Source organism: Manis pentadactyla, chromosome 1 (genome assembly GCF_030020395.1).
Source record: "Manis pentadactyla isolate mManPen7 chromosome 1, mManPen7.hap1, whole genome shotgun sequence".
Lineage (NCBI taxonomy): Eukaryota > Metazoa > Chordata > Mammalia > Pholidota > Manidae > Manis > Manis pentadactyla.
The window spans coordinates 17,212,418-17,239,769 of record NC_080019.1 but is presented as its reverse complement, the minus strand read 5'-3'; the positions used below and the strand labels follow the sequence as shown (position 1 = coordinate 17,239,769).

The window sequence follows — 27,352 nt, the reverse complement described above, 5'->3', positions numbered from 1 at the left end:
AAACATTTTATCTGTATTCAACCTGCTCTAAGGTTCTTTATTTTAAAAAGAAAGTGAGGAACATCAGATTGCATATCAATAATCTAAGCAAATGAATAAGGTTTCAAAATTCCTGAACAAGAACATAAAATCCTACGATCTGGCAATGGACTCTATTCTAGAAGTTACTACTTTAATGTGGGCCAGATTACAACAGCAGAGATTTTTTTTCAGCATCCAGACTCTCTCAGCTTCTGCTTTCCTTGCTGCTTAGAGCTGAAATGTGTTCTCACTAAACTAAGAAAACTGGTAAGGATGAGAGTCCCCTTTCTCAGGGACATTTGCTTTTTAACAGAGATCAGACTAATAAAAGTTTGACTGTTGATCTTTAAAGTATGTAATACACCTTACTTTTGTAAATGCAACCTTAACTTTTTCTGTCTTAGTGTCCTCTTAAAAAGAGATCTCATCTGCATTTTGTATTTTTACCTGAAGATAGTTTTCCTGAAAATAACTCTGATCTCTCACAACACTAAGGCTGCTGTATCATGTCTCTCTTTCCTTGAGAAATTCCGTTGAACTGAAATATCATTGAGAAGTGAAAGCGATTCTCTTTTTTTACTGTGGTATTTGGGGATGTTTGAAAGAAAGAAATCTGAGGGTCAGTAGGCTGGCAAGTAGTGCCACCTAGACCTCTACTTTGTGTTCCTAGAAAAATACCTATTTCCTCTGACTAAAAGCCCTGAACAACCACCAGGTATTGCCACCCTGACATGAGTCTATTAGTCATGCTTTCCAGCCTTCAGCCCCAGGTTCTTCTGCCCCATATAAATCTGCTGCTTTCTACCCAGCAATGCACATCAACCCCTAGGGTTCCTTCTCTGTCTTTCATATTTCTAATCCATTCTTCACAGTCACTCAGAAACATGAACATTCTGGGAAAATGCACATCAGACTTGTTAAATAATGAAGATTAATTTTACATATAATTCAGTGTCAGTATGGCTCTTTGTGGCTAACTAACCTCAGACAAATTATTTCATTTCTCCAGGCTCTGGTTTCCTCTAGAATGAAAGAGCTATGTTATTAAATGATTCCAAAGGTCCCTTTGACTTCCAGAAGCTTTATGATTTTATGACTAAAGCACATGGCACTGAATGACAGCAAATCTCTTTGAAGCTCAGAAGCCATTTTTGCTTCTACTTTCCCAGCTCTGTCCCTAAAAGTTGATGTTGAACGGACGGACTGTCAGACAAAAGATGTCAAAGCACAGTGCTGTGATCTAAGAGGGCCCCAGTCTCTTCTAGACAATTTTGAAATCCAAAAAGTTTTGAAAAGCAGAAGCTTTGTTTTATAAGTTTAGTGCAAATTTATTTGCCAGCAACACTACACCTGAACTGTTGTGAAGCAGTTTATAGTGAATTTATTCTACTCAGTTTAAATATTCAGTTGTTTTTCTAAAGATATTTGAACCTGTTTAGAAAGTAACCCTGGGACACAGTCCAAAAACTCTCATTTCTTCTATCTTTCTCTCTTTGTAATACTATAAATCTCTATCTGAATGTTTATAATTAATTCATCATAATCCACCAACATAAAAAGGCAGAATTTCTGGACTTTTCCAAGTTCCTCTAGCTCACCTAGAAGTCCAATACATATTTATTAATACATTTATTAGGAGATGCTATCCCAGACCCCACCAGGGCTGTCGCTAATAGGTTATATGTGAACCATATGGACTTAATATAAAAGAAAATCCCTGAAAATCCCTGAATTCTGTTACTTACCTAGTCTCAAGGGTTTCATGTAAAGGGTGGTGAGGGATGGCAAACCTGATATATTTCTAATGATGACCTGAATACTACAGTATTTCAAATTTTGCACATAAGAATAAATGACATTTGGTATTTTCATGTTTTTCATGATACTTCCCTGTACATTTGAAAACTGATAATTTTTACCATGTATCTTTCAAATTATTTGTAAAAATAGTTAATAAAGAAGTCCCCATTCCCTGTTATAGATAAATGGAAATTTTATGTGTTTTAGTAATTTGTAAGTCAATATTTAGGAACAGTGAGACAACCTCATACTAAATAAGTGAACAAATAAATAGGGAGATATTTGAACCTGCTTAGAAAGTAACCCTGGGACACAAGTCCAAAAGCTCTCATTTCTTCTGTCTTTTTCTCTTTGTAATGCTATAAATCTCCATCTGAATGTTTAAAATTAATTTGTCATAATCCACCAACATAAAAAGGCAGAGTTTCTGGACTTTTCCCAGTTCCTCCAGCTCAGCTAGAGGAAGTCCAATACACACTAGCTCAAATGAGTCCATCAATGAATGACACACCTGTAGCCACTTCCCCCATGTGGGGCTAAGTCGTATTATTTTTGCAGATCTACAAGCATAGGGAAGACATGCAGTAAGTCCCTTCACAGAGACCTTGAGAAAACAGATTATTCCTCTGAGCTGAATCCCACAGCTCTGTCAGCTTTTTGACAGAACCCAAAGTAGCATGATTACCATCTTCTGGTTAACAGTCACGTGGCTGGATTCCACCTGGACCTTCCAACAGTGGAAAAGCCAGTTTCAAAGAAAAATGCCTTTCCATCATTTGATATAATTAAGTGGCAGAATGAACAGTGTGACAAGGGGTCCAGGTAGTGAAATAAAGCAGAAGGGTCAAGTCATTTCCACTTTCTACATGAGCAAATTAAATAGGTCTTTTAGAAGGAACGGGGATGACAGACAATGGTGTAACATATGCTAAAGAAAAGGACTCTTTTTTAGTGAGAGAGAGTACACAGGTATGTTTTTAGGCAGAGAGACCTAAAGGAAAAGTCTGCCATATACTTATATAATACTGTTCTTATTTAAAACTCAGACATATAAGATATAAACTAATTTTTTCATTAAAAATAAATTTACTTTTTATTTTTGAATGCTTATTGCATGTAGTTAGCGTTAATTCAAAGAGCATGTTTAAATGTGACAAAGGCTTTCAATGAGAAAACAAATGATTAATTTAAAGATTTTCCCAATTGCTAGAAATAAAAGTATACACATTCTTGGGTAAAGTCAGGATTTGTACTTTACAACTTTGTCTTGCTTTCACTTAAGTGAATAAACAAGAACAGATTTTAATATACATATTAAGTACCTAGCACAGGCATACTAACAGACTCATGCAAATATTCAAAGTATAAAAAAAATGACAATATTACTCTTTAGTCTACAGTACATCAATCACACTATCATGACTAGAGACAAATTAAAACATGTCATACTCATTTACCAAAGTTAATTAAATTGTACATAATGGAATTTAACATTATTGGAAAGAAAACGTGAATTTTAGAGCCAGAGGGAACAAAATAATCCATAATTTTACGTTACAGAAATAGAAAACCATATCATTAAATGTTTCACATTCTCTATTTAAGCATTTTAGAGGCAGTTCCCTACATACTCCTGGTATTCTTGCAAGTTTGAATGTAAACTCTATAATGATTCACTAATAAACATGATTAGTTGATGGCATTGAAACAGCAATTTTACAAGAGCTTTCAAAATAGGGAGAGGACTGTGTGTTGTGTAGGGGTGTCTCTTACAGGGCCTCATCTGCTCTTTTTTTTGGAGCAGGATCATTTTCTGCAACTTAGAAGTTACTAAGTCAGCCTTTTTGATTCCACTGTTTCTGGTGACTCAGCAATGCTCCCTGATGCGTATTGTATTGGCCCACCATATCTAGCTGTCTTGATCTACATGTCTTAAAAATGAAAAGTAGACATAAGTAGACATAAACAAGAAATTAGTATTATGTGAACATTAAGAAAAACAACACCTAATTAGGTATATTGGACCAACAGAAAGCCTTAGTTGGGTTGGTTTACAACCCTTTAATGTCCCTAAAATATGTAACAGATGAATGAATACCCAGTAGCAAGAAGCATGGGGAGGAAGGAAAGTGGGATTGAATAGTAAGATCCTGGGCACTTAGTATGAAGTGGTCTTATCTGCTTGATGAGTAGTGGATGTTGTTTAGATTGCCCAGCTTCCACACCCTCTTCCTCTAGTAACAACCCTCTGATTTTCCTCTGGGGCGTTACCCCTTCCACAATTGGGCTGCAGTGTTTTGGACTATGCTGATTTCTGCCCTTGGCTCCAGAGATGGGCACATGACCCAGGCCTGTCCAGTGCTGGTAGCACACTTTCTGGCACCCATGAGTGGCATTCGTTATGAGACTTGTGTTGGAACTCTCAGGGAAAAGCAGCTCTTGCTCTTCTGGATTTGCTGAATGGGCAAGATGAAGCCTGGAGCTGCTTCAGTCTGTGCCACGGGGCAACAGCGTGCCCAAGAATGAGGTGACCACGGGGGGAAATGAAGCCAACACAGAGGACAGCAAAGCTGGGACTTGTTTTGTTTTGGTTTCTGATTAAGCCCATTTGAATTGAGTTTCTGTTTTTCTAGGATCTTCCCCTCTTGCATTCATTTTTCAATTCTTTCTAGATTCAGTTCTTAAGCTGCCTGGCCCTCCAGACAGGGAGGAGCTCCCAAATAACCTAGAAGGGAAAGGAGGGCACACTCCCAGCAGCCGGAAGAAGCTAACTGGTTACACAGAAGCCTGCCACATCCCTGGGGCTGCCAAGCTGCCCTTCCTATCTACCCCAGAAACAAACTCAGAATCCCTAAACTGAACATGTAAGACCCGTTATGGGTATAATAACTTGCTTCAGTTTCCCTGACTAGCCTTATCTCAATCCCCTCATAATGTTTCCTGCATGAAAGGCCCCTTTTTTTTTTTTTTATTGAAGTATAGTTGATACACAATACCATATTGGTTTCAAGTATGCAGCACAGTGGTTCAACAGTTACCCACATTATTAAATCCTCACCCCAACTAGGGCAGTTAGTATCTGTCAACATAGTAAGATGTTACAGAACCACTGACTATGTTCTCCATGCTGCACTTCCATCCCCACAACCAACTTTTATTATGATTGAGATTTGGGGGGTAATAAAGAGGAAGGTCTCTTCCTTCTTTTCTACCAATACCTTTTAAGAGTCATTCCCTGTGTGAGAGACCATCTTTGGATGGCTGGGTTACTTATTCTGTCCCCTGGGACCTCCCAGACTTTGCTTATACTTCGATTGTAGCATGTGCTGAGCCATTTATTTTATTTCCTCTCCCTCATTAGACTTGAATTTCTCATATCCTGTTGCTTTTCCTGCCCACCATCCATTCCCTCTGGTTCAAGCACTCTGACTTTCGGTGGGGAGCTACGTTCCACACACCAGGTCCTATATTTTGGACTGGGTTCCAGAGATGGCTCCAGAGACACATACTATGAGGTGTCCTGGTCCACGTTTAGTGGTAACTGAATATCAAGTCTCCAGACACCTAGCCATATCTCAGCAGGTGTGGATATGGTGATAAACAAATGCTTTTGGTAGGATTAAAATATGCAAACAGCCTAAGACAGTATGAATATTAGTGTCTTAATGTGTCATCTATCTTATTCTAACTATTGCTTCCCAGTTTGTTTCAAAGTGTGGCTTTGATTGCTATTTTCTCAAGTAAAATCTTCTTAGGGTTATCAATGAGTTACACCTAAATTCTGCTTTAATATTATTACATCTCCAGAATCCAAAGATGAAGAAAATTGGGAGTGGGATGGGGGAACAGGACAGTGTGTCCTAGATTTTTTGGAAGCACACGCCTGAGTATTCCTAATGTGTCACCAATTTAATAACTCCCCCCATCATTTAAAGATTTCTCTCTGTCTGTTGACAACTCTTACCATTGTTTCTCTCCTGGGTGGCAATTAAGCTATATTTAAAACTTACATCTTGTTTATATATATCTTCTTGAGCCAGAACCTTTCATTTACAGGAAATAATTTGCTGATCTCTTTCCTTCCCCACTAAAAAATTACTAAAGTCACACTGATCGCTTCTATGGCTGCTTATTGTTGCTCTTCTCAAAGGGTTGATACCGAATGCATAGCTTAGACTGTTTGGCTCTGCTTATGCTAGAATCTGAAATATAAGTCAGAAAAATTATTAAACTATTCTACATTTAGTCCACACACTTATATACCTGAAACACTGTCTCATTAAAAATTAGGTGTGTAATTTTTTTGAAAAGCTTATCTTTACTAAACATACAGTGTTCCATTATGTATGTGTATACCTATAAATGTGTATAAATATGTATATAAACATATATATTTTTTAAAGTCATATAATACACTTATAGATAATAAAACTGAACAATGAAACACTTTTCTTCAGGGAAGAATTAAAAATACTGCCCCTTAAATGTCATCCAAAACTAATGGGAAAAGAAGAATTAGATATTCGTGGAACTGAAACAGATTTCTGGGTCTACCTAAGTTATGCCCTGAGCAGGTATTTTAAATCCTACAAAAAAGCATTATTTCTCAATGTTTTCAATCTACTATAGCCACATAAATGTACATTTTTTTAAATCTAAACTTAATCTAAATTCCTCTGTTGATCATTTCAATGTACCTGATCCCCCAAAAGCCCAATAAGTGCTTTCTTATAATGGAAAAAACAAAAAAAAGGCTGACACGACTTGTTTTCAATATCTAAATATTTTGTGAAAAAAAATAAGTGTATTCTGAGGCAATATCTTCATTCATCTTTAATGGCTCTTATAAATTTCCAAGTGCCACAATAAATTCAAATTAGCAAAATTACAGGGATTAATTTTCTAGAGTTTTCCATCTGTCACCTAAAGCAGTTGTAACTTAACTATGAATCTGTTTTGGACTTATTTATATTTCAACTGATTAAATATTTGGTATTTAAATTAAACTGTAGAAATGCAGAGCTTTTTGGCATTCTTCATCTGGAATTTTAACAACAAATGTGTGGTTAACACTATTTTATGGGCTTAGGAGAGGTCTCACTTTTAATATGATTTCCAACAATGTGACTAAATGCCTCTCAGAAATTTAGAATTAGAAATGCAAAAAGGTAAGATAAAGCTAAAGGTCATTCCCCTACAGGCAAGAGGCAGCCAGCTCTCTATCAAGTTTCTAGCAGACCTGCTTCCCTAGGGCACATCATAAAAGTAATTTACTGACAACTCACCTTACCAAGGGTCATTTGGGGCCTCAAGTTTTCTGGAATTCACTTTTAAGAAGCATGATTAAGTGGGGACAACTAATGGCCCTAAAGTATTTATGCTGAGAACAAATGTCTGTCAGAATTAAATTCTCTGTGTGTGGTGATTTCAGACTTAAAATAGATGTGTGCCCTGATGAAAAGCACATATATTCTAGTCACCAAATTAAATCTTAGAATTAATATTGGTTAATTGATTTGTTAGGTTTAAAAAAAAAATACTCCAGAAATCCAAAGAGACGACACAGCCTGATAAACCAGATTATGCATTTACCAAGTTAGTTAAATCCTTTTCAGTCTTTCCTAGTCCCATTCTGTCTCACACTGCAGGAAAAACACATTCACAATATTTTTAAGAAAAAGGAAGATGCCATTTAAACCAAGCCAAGAAGGTTAACTTATTTGAAAATTTTTTTTTCAAGGGAAGCTATTTCCTGTCTAAAACAAATCTGCTTTTAGTGTTTTTGATAATTTCGATATGAAATATTTGGTTTAATATTAGGTAGAGATGGCTTTTCTACATTTAGAAAAGTCACTAAAGGTTAAATTATGTGTGCGTTGGATAAAAAATTAAAACATTATCTGACACTGTGTGGGGGAAACCACGCTCAGCTATGCAGGGCAGGGATGCGAAGCTGGTACTTTGAATCACATAGCACGCTTCTCAGTAATAACAGAGGATGAGGCATACAATTTCAAGGAACACCCACAAGGAAAATTATTCTTTCCAAACAGAATTGTTTTGGAATAAGTGAGGTTAATTGGCACCATGGGATTTCTCTCAAAGAAACGCAGAGCACTCAAATCCTTACGTGTGCAAGCAGAACGATCGAGCATTACCCTCCTTCCCTTTCCCATTTTTCACCTCTATTAGTTTTCCCATAACTCCACAGCAAAATGTAACTTGTGCAGATTCACAGGCAGGTAGAAAAGAAGACCGTTTCTTTTGCCGGCTTCATCTGCAGCCCAAAGGACTGATGAGTGAAATGGGGTTCATTTGCCAACAACAAAGAAGAAACTCCCCAAGTTTATCTGGGAACATTCTTCTTTTGAGATTGAGTTGTGTGTCCTTTATAAGGTTGTCATTTTATAATTTAAACAGTTAGGAATTCCCTGCAACAACACTTGCAAATTCTCCTTATTAGAGCTCTACGGTTTCCTATTTCATCATTTTAATCCCCTCTGACTTCAAGATACCTGGATTTTGGCCTCTCACATGCTAAATCCAAGTACAATTATCCTTTCTGAAAACAGTCTGACCCCTTTCTCTAAAGAGTTACATGTGTGTGTACAAATAGTCCTTATTTGTGGTTACCATTTTTACGAATAATCATTTACAACTGGCATGGTGTGAGCCCTCTTCTTTATATTATCATGATTGATATTTTCCAGCAATTTACAACCTTTTACCAGAACCCATTAAATGTCCTATGTTGCTAATGTACTGAGTTTCAAAATCTGCATTTTAAAACTGGGAAAAAGGGAATAAATCTTTAAACATGATGTGTAAAAATGCTTACATTTAACAGAGTAAATTTCTAAATATTCTTCCAAATACTGAGCCACTTAAAGTTGGAACTGAAAGGAATTTCAGCTATTATTGAGTTTCTCATTTTACAATGAAAAATTGAAGCTTGAGAGTTCAGTGACTGGCCCCTGGGCACAAAGCTCTGCCAGAGCTGGGGCTAGATGCCAGCGTGCCGTCCTGTGCCCCTGCTTCCACTCTTGCCCCTCCTGGTCTGCTCTCAGCACGGCTGTTACTGATCTTGTTTAAACAGTTTAAGTCAGATCATGTCTCTCTTCTGTTCAAAATCATCTAATGATTCCCCATTTCCCTTAGAGCGAAAGCCTAAGACTCCGTAGGACATGTAAGACCCTACGGCACAGGACGCACACTCCCCGACCCCACGGGCACGCCAGTGCTCCACTCCACCGTCTCCTCTCCTAGGACTGTTCTCTTCCTCCCCTCGGCTCCCCACTGGACTCCTTCCCAGCACACCAACCACTGCCCACCTCGAGGTGATGGTACGCCTTCACCATCCAATCCAGGTCTGCAAACTTAGCACTCTGTTGTCCCTACCCACTAAAGACATTACCCTGCCATTAACTGAAATCTCAAGTCTCCCTTCACGCTGAGTTATACAGCTTCTAAAAGTGTGACTGAGGCAATGGCCACCATATACAAAAGGGATAGGGTGCCCAGTCGGTTCTGAATTGGGATGCACTGACTGGGTTTCTGTATCAGTACCAAGGGAAAAAAATACCAAGTACCAAGAATAAAGCAAAGCCAGCCCATACTCTGTGAGCCTGGACAGCATGGAGCTCCCAGGGTTTGACTCACACTGGCTGTTTGTCTTTATTATAACTCTCCTGGGAATGGCTGGACCCTGGCACTGCTTTCTATTTCACAGAAGTTTAGCGCTAGAAAGGACCTAAGGTATCACTTAGCCTAGTTGTTCGACTTCAAAGATGAGGAGGCAGAGATCCCAGAAGGGTAAGCAGATCGCTTCAGGTCACACAGCTGGTCAACGGGCACCCTTGTCGTGGCCGTGGAGGACGGCTGCCTGCTGTGGCCGCGCAGCCCTTAGCTCCCACACATGCCCAGTGGAGGCGGGGTTTTTAGAAATGTGACACATTAGGAATCAAACGTGTTGACAATTGATGCCATCATAAAAATTATACCTAGTAGTACCTTTAATAATTATTTATAAGAGAAAAGGCTCACTTAATCAGTCATGCCCAAAATAGTTTTTTGTTGTTTTGGTGCAGAAGTTTTATATGTATTGAGATTGTATTTATATGTATTGACATTTAATCAAAGCCAAAATCTTAAAATACACACACATACACACACACACACACACACACAAACACACTTCCTTGGACAAGGAGACATTGTCTTTAGGTTGTAATTAAGGAACTTATGCAATTAAGGAACTATGCCAACTATTGGGTAAACCTTTTTGGAGCTAGCCACATTACTGCAGGTCACAAAATCCTAACTGAGATCAGCCCCAGGGTGATGTGCATAGAAACCCCGGGTGTAAATACATTATTAATGTCATGGGGTCAATCTGATCTTCCAGCCCCTGGAGATTTAAACAGAAGCTTTAATGTGGCACAGGGAAAAACCACAGACTGGGTAAGAGACAGAAGGAGCTACGTGGCTTTTTCAACAACAGGTCACATGCTTGAGTCCAGTCTAGGCTAGTAATTGATAACTTATGACAGATGTTTGGTGACCTGTGTATGGAGGGGAGTCAATTCAAGTTTTGTTTCATTTTTCCTGAACAGGTGTGCTTACATCCATCCACAAAGATGTTTGCACTGTGGGAGCCTCATTACTGAATCTTTCCTAGAAAGGCTAAGAATTTAGTGGGAATTAAACTCGGTTTATCTTTTTATCCTCTTAAGAGTGGTGTTTTCCTAATTTTTTTCTAACTTCAAGCAGCTTCCATTCACACTGTGTACAGTTTTTTCTTTTTTTTAAGGAATTCTTCTGAACAGCCTCAAACTGTTGGTGAAGGGTTCTTAGAACAGATGTTTTCCCTATCTAGAAATAGCCTAAGGACAGATGTCATTTTATTTAAGTTGTGATCCATTTGGATCAAAGGTGCTTTAGGATAAGAGGCTGGTTTAGAAACAGCTTATTAGAATTTAAAAAAAAAAGGTAAAGAATTTAGCTACTCTTAAAGAGAAAGCCACAATATTTGATATTAGGATATTTGAAAGGAATGTTCTTTTCTCGAGAATTCTGTGGCAATATATAAAATTTTTAAATCCTTTGTCATAATTGTCATAATGTTTTATATTTATATGAGCTTCAGTTTATTAGTTTGTGTTCTATGATTAGATCAAATAATTTCAATGGTTAGCGATGATGCAATTAATTTCGATTAAATCAACTGATGTTCTCTTTTTTGTTCTTATCCTACTACATATATGTACGATAGAGTATTAGCACATATTTTATCTTAAACAATTATTTTGTACAGATTTTCTGTGAGTTGAAATTTAGGTCTGTGGAATTACACAATATTTTAAAATGAGTGAAAGGATGAACTTAACATTAAATTGCATATGGCATGCCCAGACAGTAAAATGGAAATTCACTGGCTAAAGGATTCAAATTTTAACCTCTGTTTTGGTAATTCCTAAAAGCTACTGTGTATTGTTACCTGGTATCACAAAGGCATGCTGGGAAAGAAAATTAGATGATTTAGAGAAATATTTTCTCAAACTTTCCTATTGTAATGCATCACAGAATGGTCTTGATAACTAGCACCTTAGTTTTCAAAGCATATTTTGATGGAACATCTGGACATGATTTTAATTTCTAGGTAGTGATCCAGTTTTTAAAGATAATTTGGATACCTCCTCAGTTCTGGCCATTGTGCTATCATTGATAATTCAGTGTAAACACAGACTTTTCAGATTTTAAAATAACTAAATATCCACTGATGAATACTACCAACAAACACATTAAAATGTAGTAATTTATAACAATATTTATTGTGCATATTAATTGTATATAAATATTATTTATTGTATAGATGAATCTCTCTAGATATTTATTATATAAATGTAAAGATTAAAGAAAATTAAAGCAAAATGCTACATGAACAAACTCCCAAAATTGGTCATAGAAAGGTAGACACAAACCAAAGAGCAAATATGCTTACAGATTTAGGAAACTTTTTGTAAAATACTGAGCAAAGTGATAGGAAAAGTGACTATTACAGCCAGGGGTCTACAGGGAGATAGCTGAGGTCATTAAATTAATTGCTGTTTCCTATGGTTAACTCTGAAATCTAACTTTAAAGCTCTCTCTTCCCTGACTTCATGGTACATTTCACTGATCTGCATCACAAAAAAAAAGAAAGAAAATGTGTTGAGTAATACACTTTCTGTATCTGGGCAGTACAGGTTAATGTTACAGCAACTTCACTTAGTTGCTCCCCTCCCCAGTCCTGAGATTCTCAGTCTGTGCTCTGAGCAATAGCTGCTGGTGGGCAAAAATATGTGCCTTCTCAGTTTTCAGTCCCAGTATATTTCCCTTGCAAATCCCACAATTTATTAACTCTATGGCAGATTGACACAAACCATGTTCCAAAATAAACACACAAAAAGACCTACATTACTATAATATCCAGGTTGAGAAAAACTACTATGAAAGCAAGGAAATCTGGATGAAAGGTTGCCGCCGTGCTCGTGGGTCAGCTGCTTTGTGCTTAATCATCGTTAGGCATGTGCTCTGAGAAACTCCAGAGCTGGGGACTTCTGCATAATGAGGTGGGTAGTCGTGCCACACACCTCATGTCAGAAGTGATGCTGTAAAAATGAAGATGTCTTTCTCTAGTTATACATTTAAATATAAATATGTTCTAGGCTTATCTTTTTGAATTAAAATAAAAAAAACCACATACATAAATATAACTTGTTTATATACGGGACTGCCATATAATTTTGGTGCAAATGCTAACACTATCACAGAATTCCTGTAAGTTAGCATTTGATCCCATATTAAGGAGGCTGTTAAATACCAGGGAGTATAGTTAACAGTGGCCCCTGGGGTCTGCGAGTCATTCTGGGGGCTGAGCAGGCTTTTCTTTCCCTCCCCGCCTTTGCATGTTATTATGACAGCTGATGATAACAGCAAATGCTTACAAAGTATGTTAGATTCATATGAGGTCATGCACATAGTGTTAGCTGCAACCTTACTATCTCTATCCTTTAGATGAAGAAAGAGCCTAGAGAGGTTAAATAACTTTCCCAGGGCCGAGCATCCAGCTCAAGGTATGGATGCAGGGAATGGGACAGCTGCCTCGCTGTCCTGCCAGCCAAGACCTGCTGGCTGCACTGAGGGTCCTGACCCCAGCTCTCACCACTCTCTGTTTCTTGAACATGCTCCTCAGTCTTCCTTCTCATGCAGTAAGTAGGCTGAGCAAAGGCACAGAGCAGGAGAGCACTGTGGCTGAGAACATGGAGTTAGACAACCGTTTGGAAATTGGCCCTGATACGTTTCAGCTGTGTTATTTTGAGCAGTTTACTTAACTTCCAGGCCTAAGTCTCCCCATCTGTGAAATGGGATAATAATACCTACATCAAAGGGTTCCTGTAAGGATTAAGAGGATTATTGCCATGTAGTGGTTAAAAAGTGGTAGTTATGACAGAAGAAAGAAGTGGTTATAACATAAGAAGGAAGACCAAGTATCTTTGCTGACAACATGGCTTGCCTGAAGACTAAGACTAATATTGGGAAAGAAAAGCTACTGAATTTCTCTAAAAAAGAGTGCTGTGCTACCACCTATCATTTAGAGATGGTTTTGTATGCCTGCTATTTTCTTTTCATTAGATAACGTAGCCATTGGAAAGCTATGACAATTGAATTATCAATAGTTCTTGCTTTTTCTCTTTCCAGTTATAGTGAGGCCACCACATACAGACAAATGCTTTTTAAAGGTAGCAGAGACCTTCCCTAAGGTCCAGATTTCTTGGTCCTTCACTTGTTTTAAATGATTACCACAGAACCTCAGAGATTTATAGACCCTATTTCCTCTGCCCTTCAAGTCTTAGATAAATGTAAAGACATTAATGTAAAAACTTTCCTCACCTCAGCTGTGACTAATGGGACCTAAAATGTAGAAGGCAGGTCTTTCTACTCAACTAGAGGGACATTACGTATGCCACTTGAGTTTCTCCTTCAGTAAAAAACATAATGTATGATGAAAAATAATTTATAGATTAAACTGGTTTTTACTGGCATATACCACTTACATGCACATTTATATTTATTAAAATGTGTTATCATTAGAATTGTAAATGCCAAAATAAAGAAATAAGAGCGCCTGAAATGAATACTAATTTAACCAAACAGAAAATTACACTGAGATTATTTCACATCGCTGAGATCATGTTTTACATACAATAGTTTCTCTGTGGACATTGATAGTAGAATTTAAATGAGATTAAATTTATTTAAAAATTAAAAACAACATTTTCAGAGTACAGGGCATTTTGATGTAGTGTCAGCAACTCTTAATAAAAAGAAGATAGTTGGATTTAATACCATATCATTACTGCCTTGATATAAAAAAAAACTGCAGTTCAAAATTTTATTTGCAGGTCTACATTTTGTTTACATTTTAACTTAATGGTTTGGACCCATAATTTTAAACCATAAAAAAGAAGGCATTTAAAAGTTTTTATTTGAAGGAAGACTATTCAATTAATTTTCTACCACTTTTTAAATGAACTTATCTAATGGTTATTTCCACTGCTCTTGGAAATTATCTTTCAGATGAAGTTTAATAACTTTTAATGCAGTAATTTGGTCAAAAACTTTTGAAGTGTCATGTATACAAAAACATTCTAGAATGGAGATTCTTCTATCATAATATTTACCAAATATATTTTGCTGCTTTCTTTCGACTGAACACATGCTTTCTCCCAATGTAAAGGATACTTAAAAGCAAATTTCTAACAATTTTCCTGAGAAAGCATTTGATAATAATCATTGCCATATATGAGTGTATGCTCCATTTCCAATACTACTTTTTATAAGTAACTTGCTTTTCACATCTGCTCTGTCTCATTTCATTTGAGTGAAAATACACTAACATCTCATGGGCTGCCATAAGATTTCAAGTTAAAGAATAGAGGGAAATGTGAAAGGTTAGGTCTCTTCAGAAAAGTAGGAGAGCAGCCCCAAAGGGTTGTTGAGAGCTTGAATTTCACTAAACGTTCGATGCTTGTATTATGCGTGTGATTTACAAGCATGTGAAATCAGAGGCTGCCCCATCAGGGCCTGGCCCGGCACACCGTGTCCTGCTCCACATGCTCCTGTGGCTCCCGGGCACCCGGGCCACTGTCTCTCAAGAGCCTCCCCTCAATGGGCTCAGTCACCCGGACAATCAGCAGCTTTCAGCCATACGTCCTGTCCTCCCCTAGTAAAAGGACTGCTGCGAAAAGCATCTTTTGAAATGAGGATCCAAGTAGATAGAGAGGGACAGGAGTCCAGTCACACTTGTTCCCGTGATAGACAGTCTGTCAGCTTTGTCTGCTAAACACTGCGAGCCGAAAGGGCTGCAGGGGCGTGAGCCTCTCCGTCCTCCGGTTGCTCATGAGAACTGAGTGGCAGAGAACGCTGCCTGCTGGTGTCCTCAAGGGGCCACCCTGTAGGTGACAGGTGCAGGCTTGTCCTTACTGCTGCACACATGCAAAGCAAAGGCTGACTTCCAATTCCTTGGTAGTCAGGGGAAGTTTAGTAAAATTACACTAGAGTAACCTCTGGTGTCCTGGTCATTTTTACAAGGATTTACAGATTTAATAGCAAACTACATATTTTAGGAACAGGAACAATAATGGTTTTGCCAACAAGCTGAATACCAGGTTCCCAAAAGGAACAAAAACAGGAATAAAGCAATTGCCCAATTAGAATTCACTGTTGAGAGCTTTAAGTACAATTTTTCAGAATTGTCCAACAAAAATCTCATATGCTGCCAGAGTTAACTCATCTCGCTAAAAGTACACAAGTAATATGTGCAGGCTAAGCAAATAACAAAAGGTGGAGGGCAAATAGTATACAACCATTGGCTCCCAGCAGTCACTTCAGTAATAGGACTTGGGCATAGACAGGGCAGGGAAAATGTCCCTCAGTCAGTGTGTCACTGACCCAGGGGTTTGGCTCAATCTAGATCAATAGTTCTCAAATTGGCTATGCACTGAAATCACCTGGGAATGCTTTAAAAACACCAATGCCTGGGTCCCAACCCCAGATAGTGTGATTCAGTTTGGGTAGTGGAATTTTTGGAAGCTCATTAGGCAATTACACTGTGCAGCCATTCTTGAGAACCACTGTTCTACATTTCCAACGACTTCAGACAGATGAAGCTGGTTCTAGTACTTGCCAGGATTTCTGACTCAGAATTCAGACATACACAAAATAAAGATTTTTAAGTTTCCTCACCAGGTGGATGCTTGGGCCATTCTTCACAGTGTCAGTATTAGTGGTTAGCTTATATAGAGCACTATAAACAAAACTATCAAATCACTACGTATTTTTAAAACATATTTCTGATGCACTCTTTACTTGGCAATTCCACAAAGCCCAGTCTTCTAGGATTTGAGCTGTTGTGCATGGAATCATCTCTTCCCAAATGAAACGGGAGTTTAAATTCATATGGCATAGAATTTATTCCATTAGTTCAACTCCTCAATTTATTTCCTATAGCAAAAAAGGTCAGTTCTTTAGCCCATGCTTTGCATTTCTATATATAACTTTTGCTTGGTGAAATGTGGAAGATTATATTCACGGGGTAGTGAAATCTCCCATGATATAGCAAGCACACTTCGGGTGTTTAAGAACAAGACATCATATTTTTAACTTCACCCAGGACCCATTAAGAGAAGAGTTGTCCAGGTTGTGTGAATGACTGCCTTTGTTTGTGGTGCTTCTCTGAAGTAGCTCTAAGAATCAGGGCAGGTGGAGGCTCAAGGAGATCAACCGAGTCCAGCTTCTTGCCAGAAGAAGGTCAGTCCTTTACCGTGTGCCAGAAATCACTGTTAATTCTTACTTGATGGTCAGCAGAAAAGGAATTCTAGGTTCTCTAATAGCAAGCACTAGCCTGCTCATAATCTCTTATAATAAACCATTATAATCAGGAATTCCTCTTTATGTCTGATTTAATAAACTCAAACTGGTCCTCAATGAATATCATGGGGGGGATCTCCACTGTGGCTTGTCCTGTTTTCATTTCAAATGATAAAAGTTGGGTTTAGCTGAGTTTACATTATTTTGTGAAATGAGTATTGCAGTCAATACTTTGGTTAGTTAAAACAGCTTTGTGCCCTCTTATAGAATTTTAAAACAGAAAGAATAAGGAAGTGATCCACCTAATAATTTATGAAAATTTCTGCTTGCACTATTTACACAAAATGATTGTTGACAAACACAGAATATTGCCATGAACACACTAACTATTCATACATCAAGAAGCCTGAAAAAAATGCCTGTGTAATAGCTGTGAAGATGTTTTTACTTCAGAAGGCTCTGAGGGCCATACCACAAAAATCAATGGTATGACCAGCTCATGAATGTGTTGGCATCTGCCCCATCTTACCCACAGTAGCCTCTTCTAACACTTCCAATCCATGGCTTGTGATGGGAGTTCCACGGAGACTAAGATAAAGACCAGTTGTAGCGTCACCTACTTGAGATGATAAGAATGTAGTCTTATTACTTACACTACAGTATACATTCAAATATCCATGCGATAGATTCCTGTCTTACTGGCATCACTAATGCCAAGTATGAAAGGAAGTAAAATACTGCAGTTTAAAATGTTATATTACATATTCTACGAATGGAGAATAATGGATCTTGAGCTTTAATCTCCAGTAACCCTGGAACTTGCCTAGGAAAGGAGGCCCACTGGGGCTTCGCAGAATTCCTAGAGGCCTGCAGAACATACATACTGCAGAACCGTGGCACTGTCCTAACTGGCTCATACAATTTTGTTGCACGATGAAATGTCTCAAAGTCAGAGAAGTTTAACTTTCACTTAGTATCCCAGAGAATGGCCATAAATTGAAACTGAGGAACTCTGAAGGGAACCCAATTAAAAGGCAGTTATTCTTTAGGCAGTTAAATTGAAGTAGGAACAAGATCTTCAGGTTTTCACTTCCTATAACAAAATTGAGCCCATTTCTTACACCTACATTTTGTCATACATATCTTTTGAATACCAATGTTTTTACTCAAACGGTACTTGAAAACTATTTTATTATTCTTTCAAATACTTGAAAATATATTGTTAAGCAAACTGGCAATGTGTTTCACGGTATATGCCCTTCAAATCAGTAATGCTCTTTCTATGAATGAATATTAAGAAAATCATTCATTATCAGGTAAAATAATACATGCAAGAATGATAACATTATTTACAGCGATAAAAAGAAAATACTGGAGTGATCCTAAATGTCTCATCTAAGGAAATGAAAAAGAGATTAAAAACTAAGTTTTTGATAAGTTTCCAAATCTGGTAACATAATCATGACATGTTGTTAGGTAAAAAAGAAGGCTAAAAAGATGTATATATGGTTTGAGTTCAATTATATTTTAAAGCTGCTTAGGAAAAATGCTGCTAGAAGACATGTTCTTGGGTGTTTACACATTTATTGATATGGACCTGTATTACCTTTGTAGTGAGGAAAAATTCATTTAATTTTAATATTAAAACTGGAAGATAATGCATCAAATGTTGATAGTCAGATCCTTTAATGGATGGGATTATAGGTTAAGATTTTTAAAAATACCTTCTTGAATTTTTTTCTTTTTTAGAGAGCATGTTTAACTTTCACAGAAAGAAAAATACACTGCTAGTGAGGAGTGCACTTGTTGCTTTATCTTAATTCTTTGCTCTTTTGTTAGGTACCACTGGCAGTGACTTACCAGAACGCAGTTTAGAACGTATTCATTGAACTCATGTGCAAAACCCTAATGCTTCATTTTAAGAGACTTTTGATTATTTGCTGTAAATTCTAATGAAACCTTTATTGGGAGAAAGGTGAAACTACTGAGATAAACTAATTTTTCAAATGATCTGTGCCCTAGTGCCAAAGTCCCTTTCCTTAAAGGACCGTAAGTACTAGAAGGTACTTCTTATGCAGTATTCCTTGGTGACACTGTCAAAACATGACCTGGTGGATGGGTGGTCCTAATAATATGGCATCATCTGTATTCTAATTCAATCATTCTAATTATTTTATATGGTAGATATTGAACCAGTATCAGGAATACATCTGTATTTTCTCCAACTTAATTCTACTGGTTTTTATGTTCTTACCTTTGAGTAGAGCTCAACAAACGAAGGAGGAATTTATTCCTATGTGAGTCGAGGAGTATAAATCCTCCGTTAACTTTTTTCCAAGTAAGAAATGATAACAATAACCAGTTCTTTCCAAATCATGCTATTGCTTTGTTTCATCCTAAATTTGTCACGTGCTATTAAATGTGTCTTAATTTTAAATTGCCATAGTTTGCCTTAGAGTTTAGTACTGCCAATAATGTACTGTGTTATGCTCTTGTAAAACAAACTTGACAATGATTTTATTTACGAATCTACTAGATTATTTAACATGAGAATTCAAACTGGAGAAGTGGGAAAGAAGGCAACATGTGCTTATATGATATAAAGATGGCTAATTATATATTAAAATATTTGACTTACCTGTAAAAACATTCAACAAGGAAGGTATAGTATAAGTAGCATTTTTTATGATAGACTCAAAAACAGATGCAGTAAAATAATGATTTGCAAATGCCAAAGTAACCAAAAGACCTCTTTGTTTCTACCACCAAATGCTGATATACAATTCTAAGTATTATGCCTGTTAAACAGTACTCAAACAAATACTTTATAAAACCCAGAATTTAAATGTGTAAATTACATAGGGAAAGCACGTCAAGATACTAATTTGATTGCATTGCTTAATAGTTACCAAATAACATTAAAAATTGAATGTCATCATCCCAATTCAGTTGCCATAATTATTGTTCCCTTATGTTGTCTCCTTAAATATTCCTTTTTTTTTATTACAAAGAGATAACCTTCAGTAAGGATGATAATACCAAAATAAAATTAACATAGCCAGAGCAAAGATAAATAAAATTTAAAAAGCCAACCTTTATTCCACTCTGAACAAGTTTGTGAATGTCCAAATAAGGCTCCTTGAAAATTTCTCCTTCAGGGGTAAATATCTTCACGTAACCTTCTTTTTCCAGAATGAAGAGACGGTGCGAGCCATCCCCACTATGCAGGGCGGCAACAGGCCGGCGCAGACCACTCACAACTTCCTGAATACAGAGGCAGTTGTGCTTGTGCTTTCTAAACAAATTAAAGAGAATCGGTAAGCATTTCTTGAGAAGAAGGAGGTAAGGGGTGCACTTAGCATCCTCTTCAAAATATATTCCCTCTAGGAATCAATGGTTTTTAGAAGCATGTAGTGCTGCTAACTCAAAGGTCACAGTATGATTTCCTTAAAGTGATTCATTTAAATTTTTTCAAAGGAAAAAAACAAAAACAAAACAGCCTTCTATCAGGAAGTGAAAGAGAATCAGAACCAAACTTTTATGTATTTAAAAATTTCATAAGCTCACGATCTCATCTTTCAGTGACTATAATTAGAATTAGCCTGCCTCATAATAATGAAGCCTTACAGAAAGGTACTGAGAAAAGTTCTAAGATCTATTTATAAAACTCTGATTTGCTAATAATACTTGTGCTGAAGTATTTAGGCTTGTATAATTTTGGAGAAGCAAACTACCCAAAAGAGAAAAAAAAAAAAGTATCTGGAGGATATGGCTACTGGATATAAGCATAGACAGTTGATTTACTACCAAAATCATAAAATCTGTCAGTTGTTTTTTGTGGTTTTTTTAAATTAAAGAACATTTATCTTTATGAACCTGCTGATCTCTTCCACTTTGTCATATTCTTCCATCTGGTCCAAGTAGTTAGATGCTGGTCCTCTGATTTGTTTTCTTGGAAAATCTGGGAAGCACAATCCATCATCTTTTCTTGCATAGTAAAAGCAAAACTCATCAGCAGTAGTTTGAAGGAAACCTTTAAAGAAATGTAAAAAAACTCATTAGAAATATTTAGTGTCATACTAAAAGCACCCTATTGGAAAGATAAAAATAGAAGAAAAGGATTCTTAGATGAACATTCTAGGAAGATAATAAAAGGAAATAAAATAATTTTTTGATTGGAATTTTTTGATTTTTTAAACCAAAATAAAAAATTTGCAGTGATGTGAAATAATACTGTGTTGGCTCTTTTAAAAGGCCCTTACAAGACATGAAAAACAAACCCAGCATTAACTCGTAAGTGCATTGACTGTTGGCAGGCTTCCCCAGTTATCATATGTTGCTCTTGTGAATTTATCTGCTCACCTATAGCACTAAATGACTCCCTAATTAGAACAAATTAGAATCAAGAAAGAGATAGGCCATCAGTGCCAGTTTTGGTCATTTTACAATTCTTACTGTATCGTTACTCACATATGATTAAATAATAAATCTAAGGACTATCACAAGGTCATTCATTATAAGCTATTATACATGCCTGACTCACTGCAATCATCAAGCAATGAATTGATGCTAATATCAGAGCCTCCATTTTCAAATGTGTAGGGATGGGGTAGGCATGTTAAGATTTACTTCCATATGCTGCTGATGATTTCTACTCTCAAAATATGATATTGCTACTAAAGTTGACCTATTGATGTCCCCAATTCCTGCTTCTGGTCTCATACCTTTACGTATGCTTACCTTTTGGATTTTTACGTAACAAATTAGATTACTATACCCCTATCAGCTTTGTGATAAAGGCATCCAGTAACTTAGTTGAAGTTTGGAAGTTGTATAATGGATCCAGGTTTGCAAGGATTTCTAGCAACAAGAATCTGGGGACAACCAAGTGAGACTTATCAATGGAACATGGAAGACTAAAAGTGTATTTTCTGTGAGCTTGACCAAGGTCCCTTCAAACCTAAAACTATCTTAGAATCTGAGGGTTCCAAGCGGTTAAAACTTGATATACATCTTGACCTCACTTTTGGGTGAAATGTTATCACCCCTAAATTTCTGAGACAGCCTCTTCAAGGCCACTATCTGAGTAGGTGATAGGGAAACATCTCTGGGAACCAGGCAAGGAGGAGCAGATGTTCTTGGGAGTGAGTGTGTGGGTGGCGGGCAGACGGAGGAGGCATGGCAGCTGGGAAGGCTGTTCCCTGGGAGGGGCAAGGCCCTGGGAGGAGGTTATCTTTCTCTGAAAAAATTCAGGGATTAGAAATTGGGGAGAGGAATGAAGGCTGCAGCAGCATTTTCTCATCTTCAGCAATTCACTGTTTCGAAGAGATAACTTTTCTCTTCCATTCTTTACTGGCATAATGTTAAACAAGTCTGTTTGAGGTAAAAAGAAGGAAGGAAAATTAGATTGCTAAATCAAACTTTTTGCAGTTTTGGTCTACTTTTTTGGTGTGTGTGTGTATATATACATATATATATATATATACCTATATTCTCCATCAGACAGCAAGATTTCTATGCCAATATTATGCATGCAGGAATACTATCATACTATAGAAATATTGTTAGCTGAATATGTAAGTGAGAAATTTTGTTTTAATGTGATGTTTCCCTGTGGGAGTCAGAAAAAAATTTCAAAGTGTAACTGAGAAGAAATTTCAAGTTCGTTTCTTAAAATGTCTACCTGTATTTCAGCATTGCAGTCTGCAAGCCAAAATCATTATAAGGGGAAATTAATGAACAGTGCTGGTGGTGGCTGATTCCATTTTATAAGGAATTATTATTTGGAGACAAACATGAGGAAATGAGAAATTATTTTCAAATGGAACATCTGAAGATTAATAAGTGAAGATTTATAAATTCTGTGGCCCCCGAGGTACTATGTTCTTTTAGCAAATTAAAAAAATAAGCAAACAAACAAAAACAAACTAACCAAGAATTACTACTAGTTTTTTACAGAAGCTAGACAAACTGTTAAGGTGAAAGAGGAAGCCAACTCAAAAGTCTTTTACATAAAATATGGGCATTTTCCTTATAATTATGATATTTGAATTGGAACATCTACTAATTTTATTAATACTGTATCTTAAATGATCTGATTCTGTGGACAGTGATGAATAAGATATATTTTGCTGTGAAGAACTAAAAGGGATCTGGTTTCAAGACCCTGGGCTAACATTTATTGCGAGGGAAAAAGAAATTTACCAAATGGTAAACTTTACCCTTCTGTTTGGAAGAATACACTGAAGAGCATTTTACTGAAGGAGGGTGTTCGGCACACCATGTATCTTCATAGTATGATCAAGCCTACTGATGATGGAAATATGCTGATTATTTCAGCAGCTGTATTGTTTTAAATTCCTGACAACTTATCGAATACCTTTTCTATAACTACTCTCTGGATCATGATGAATCCAGTCCTACTATACCACCAAGCACCCTATAAAATACCGATGTAAATAAATATGCTCTGTGGAGTATTCTAAGCTTTAGTTTCTCTCTCAGGGTGTGTGCTAGAGAAAAGTCATCTTTCCTTATTATATATGCTGTTCTTCATGCTAAGGGAATAAATGAAAAACCCAGTGTCAGTAAGGCCTGCCCTTGAGAGAATTTTCCAGAGAGGTAGTGGATATTGACATATCCATCCATTTCCTCTGGTTTGATCTCCTGGGAACTAGGAGACACATGCGTAAGATATCTGACTGGGGTCAGGAGTGGCTCTGGACTAGAGGAACTCAGTGGAATCAAACCCTTGACCTTGGCCTCATTAGGATTAAGCCAATTGAACTAATTGTACAGCAGGCATTTCACAGTAAATAACTTACAGCTGAGGAGATGAAGGCCTGGCGTGATAAAAATCATTACGATAACTAGTATAAAGGAAGAAGGGAGGCCAATAGAGGTCCCTTCATCTGCTTCCCCCAGAATATATTATGCCATCGTTTATCGAAGAGCAAAGTTATGTACTCTGTCCATCATAATGCAGGCAGAAAAAAAGTCCTATAGTGTTGAACAAGGGGCTCCTGTGTCTTTTAAATGTAACTGTGGTATTTTTTAGAAGTTTTAAGAATTTACCTCCCAAAGTAAATTCACAACTGGAGAATATTGCGATTAATAAAACATTACTGTATCCTCACTCTGTTGATTTCTAACTTCTTCTCTCATTTTGGGGAAAATAAGCAAACCATGAATATTTCTGAATTAAAGTTCCTAGAAAGTAGCTATCCATATTCCTTCAGGTATCCATGTTCTCCGAAGTGCCTGGCACTTTCTTAAAGCCATGAAAGTGAAGAAAAAGGATAGATCATTTATATATTTATTTCTTTATATACTGGGCAGTGGGAGAAAATAGAAGCTGTCCCTGGAATTATTTTTTCTCTCTCAACCCTTTTCAGCATTTGCCTTCTTTTAGCAAAATACACCCCTTAGGGTATCTTCCTTTTGAAGTTTTTGATCTGCAGAAATGTGATGATATTAATGATAGTCAAAACATATTGACCAGTTTCTTATAAAAGAGAATCGCAAGTGGCTGTTTTTCACAATTTTGAACTTCAGAGTAAAGTCCAGTCATTCAATGGACTTAAGAAGGTAAAAATATTACAAATTTGCTTTGAGAGCAATTTCTGGAAAATGAATGTTCGAGAATTCTAAAGAGCCTTCTGTGCAGGGGGGACAAGAGCTAAGGAGAGGATTACCATATTATTCATCATACTTTAAGGGAATGATCACCTACCTGCCAAGGATCAGTTTGGCTAATGAATTAATTAACATAAGTAACACAAAGAGTGTGTGACTACAACTCACTTTGGGAACAAGTATTTAGAACAATTCTTAGCATTTGATGGATGCAGAGGAAGCCGCCTCTGCTTGCTGCTGCAGCCTGTAGGCTGTTCTGGAAAGCACCCTTGCTGCTCTGTCCACCACTGGAGTGGAGCTTTCATCTGGTTATCTTTCAAGGCAGCCTGGGTGGCCACCAAAAGCACTTGACATCTTGATGCACTTCAGCAGTTTTACATATATACAAACTTTGTAGAAAAATAAATTTGTCATTCGTCACCACATATGTTGATTTGGGGAGCGAGGTGCTTGCAGTTCTGGCTCCTGAGCTGTTTGCTGTGCTCTCTCTCTCACTGGATATCGCTTTTTGTTGTTTGGTTTGGAGGCTAAAATAATTTCAGATATATGAAGACCCCCACAGATGAGTTCCTGCAGCCAGCACAGTTGTACTGATCCCAAACAGATAAAGGCAGCGAAAATGCTAAGCATCCACATAATTTCAACTCACAGTGATAAAGGCAAACCTTTAAGATTTGATGTTGGCGCAAACCTTTATGGTACCTAATCAGTTATCACTTCTCCACAGGCCATCTATGCAACAGTGACCTATTTTGCTTTGCTTGGGGGAATGTGATAAAGAGGATAAAACAGTTGGTTTAAGAAAAGCCTTAGAAACATGGCTGTAGTTTAGAAAGACAATAATAATGTTTTCACACTGAGTGGGTTTAGACAGATGTTATGGTACACCAAAAGAAGGAAGCAACCCTAGTCAAAATGTTTTCTTAGGTTATTAAGAGAGCTCTATCAAAAATACAAAAATCTACACTTTTCTGGGTCACAAGAAAACAGGAAGATGGGCAGAGCAGTAAAAAAATTGTCCAAGTGCATCTTATAGTTCCTAAAGCTTGTCTTTTCCTTCAATGCCATTTAGTTTAATGAACTGTTAGCTTCCATAAATTTGTTCGTGTGTGACTTTGCCTAGCTAAACAGAATCTGTCTCCTTAAATTCTTTTCCACCTCTGTTGATTCTTCCAACTAAATCAGCAAACAAAGCTTATGAACTTTTGATAGTAAAATTAATCAATACCCAAGAATCTATATGCTTGTTAGGGTTCAAAATATAATAGTGAGCAGGTATATTTAAGACACTGTCAGCATGAGAACTCTGTATTCTATCATTTTCCCACTGTACAACCTTGGTTAAGGCATTTAACTTCTCCTGAGGCTCGGTTATCTTCATGTGTCAAATAGAAATGACTCCACTTTTCCTACCTACCTCACAGGATTTTTGAGAAGCAATTTAATCATACGTAAAAGTGCTTTGCAGACTACTTTTTTGCTTTCTAATCATTCTTTATTTAAGGAAACACCTGAAAAAGTGGACAATCTGCACTTCTGTATCAGCCGTGTTGAAGAGGAAGCTGATATGATATCGATGCTGATGGGTAAAGAAGACACGAACAAGGAATTTGTACTGAGATTCCAACTTGTGTAAAAATTACCAACTGTATTTTTGGTTTAACAAGACATGGAAAACATTTCAACACAACCAATGTACTGCTTGTAGACTGACACATTTGAAAACGTTAATTATAAGGTAAAAATAGGTAGTTTCAAAGGTGAGATAAATTTTACACTCTGTAAGCAAGCGTTTCAGAACAGCTATCTTGTAAGGATGTTCTGTAATAATTTATTCAGATTACCCATTTTTTTACCTGGAATATGGCCTCGGCAAGTATAAAAGAATTCTTTGCAATAGTCCTTGCAGAGCAGAGGAAATACTAGGTCTCTTTCCAAGGCTTCTCTCTCAGGTGAGTGGAACAGGCTCTGAGAATGTGGAGAGCAAAGTGCACATTTGATTTCCTCCAGTAACTTCCCACATTCTGTGTTGTTGGTAACCAAAAATATCTGAAAGCCATAAATCAGAAACAAACTTCTTTTTAGTCATGTGAAGTAAGGTCTAGTTATGTTTTTTGTAATCACATAAGTAGAAATGTATAACCTAGCCAGCACAGTTGTCTGATAAACATCACCATGTCACACTATAGAATGTCTTTATAAGGATACAAGTACAGTCTCTTGGGTTAGAATGAGACAGCAAATGGTAGTGATGCACAGAAATGCTTCTTACTCTTGCATATCAGTCTGTTTAAGTCTTTCAGGTGTAAGAAATCAAATGACAATTATATTTAGACCCTTTAACCCTTTCTGATTTTACTCTGCATCAAAGTGTATACTGATATTGAACTTTAAAACTCCAAAAACCTTTATCCAACAGTATGTAAAGCAGAACTTTTAAAGATATGGCTTAATTGTGTCTCACGTAAAAATCTATTAACTATTAAATTTCCAAAATGACACTCTCAGAGACGATACGTGAGTTACATTTTTCTAGTTTCAATCTACAGATTGCATAGGGAAATTTTCCTAAAGTGGGGGAAATATCCCCCTTGCATGTTCTATAAAAATAATGTCTGAATAAAACACGTTTAAGACCAATTTTTATGATTCATTATATCTTAACCAGGAAAAACTTTTTAGCTAGCTCCTCAGGTGTGATATCTGCATGAAGAAACACAAGAGTTTAATAGAAGTGTGTTTGTACAGTATTTAGAAGAGTTATAATGAAAAAAAGAAATACTTTTATCTTTATTTTTACAGTATTATGTCTTTTATTTCAGTAAGACCAATTTGGGAGTAATTAATTTACTGAGGTTAATAATTTGTGGATAAAACAGGTGTTGGGGTCTTGCATTAACTTTAAAAAACTGACTTCAGGATCTTCTCTAATAAATATACCAGCAATATTTGAGACATGAAAAGTGCTTCTAAATGAAGCATTAAT

General features: G+C 36.8%; 1 protein-coding gene across 2 annotated transcripts in view; it reads right to left on the bottom strand.

Annotated features, from left to right (window-relative positions):
- HHIP (hedgehog interacting protein) overlaps window positions 1–27,352 on the bottom strand; it is an 87,489-nt gene that overhangs the window by 54,624 nt on the left and 5,513 nt on the right. For both annotated transcript variants that reach the window (XM_036889061.2, XM_036889060.2), the window contains exons 2-4: window positions 26,223–26,415; window positions 20,608–20,764; window positions 19,825–20,026 (exon numbers count right to left, since the gene is read on the bottom strand). In XM_036889061.2, coding sequence (XP_036744956.2) covers window positions 19,825–20,026; window positions 20,608–20,764; window positions 26,223–26,415 — 552 coding nt within the window. The remainder of the gene's footprint in view (window positions 1–19,824; window positions 20,027–20,607; window positions 20,765–26,222; window positions 26,416–27,352) is intronic.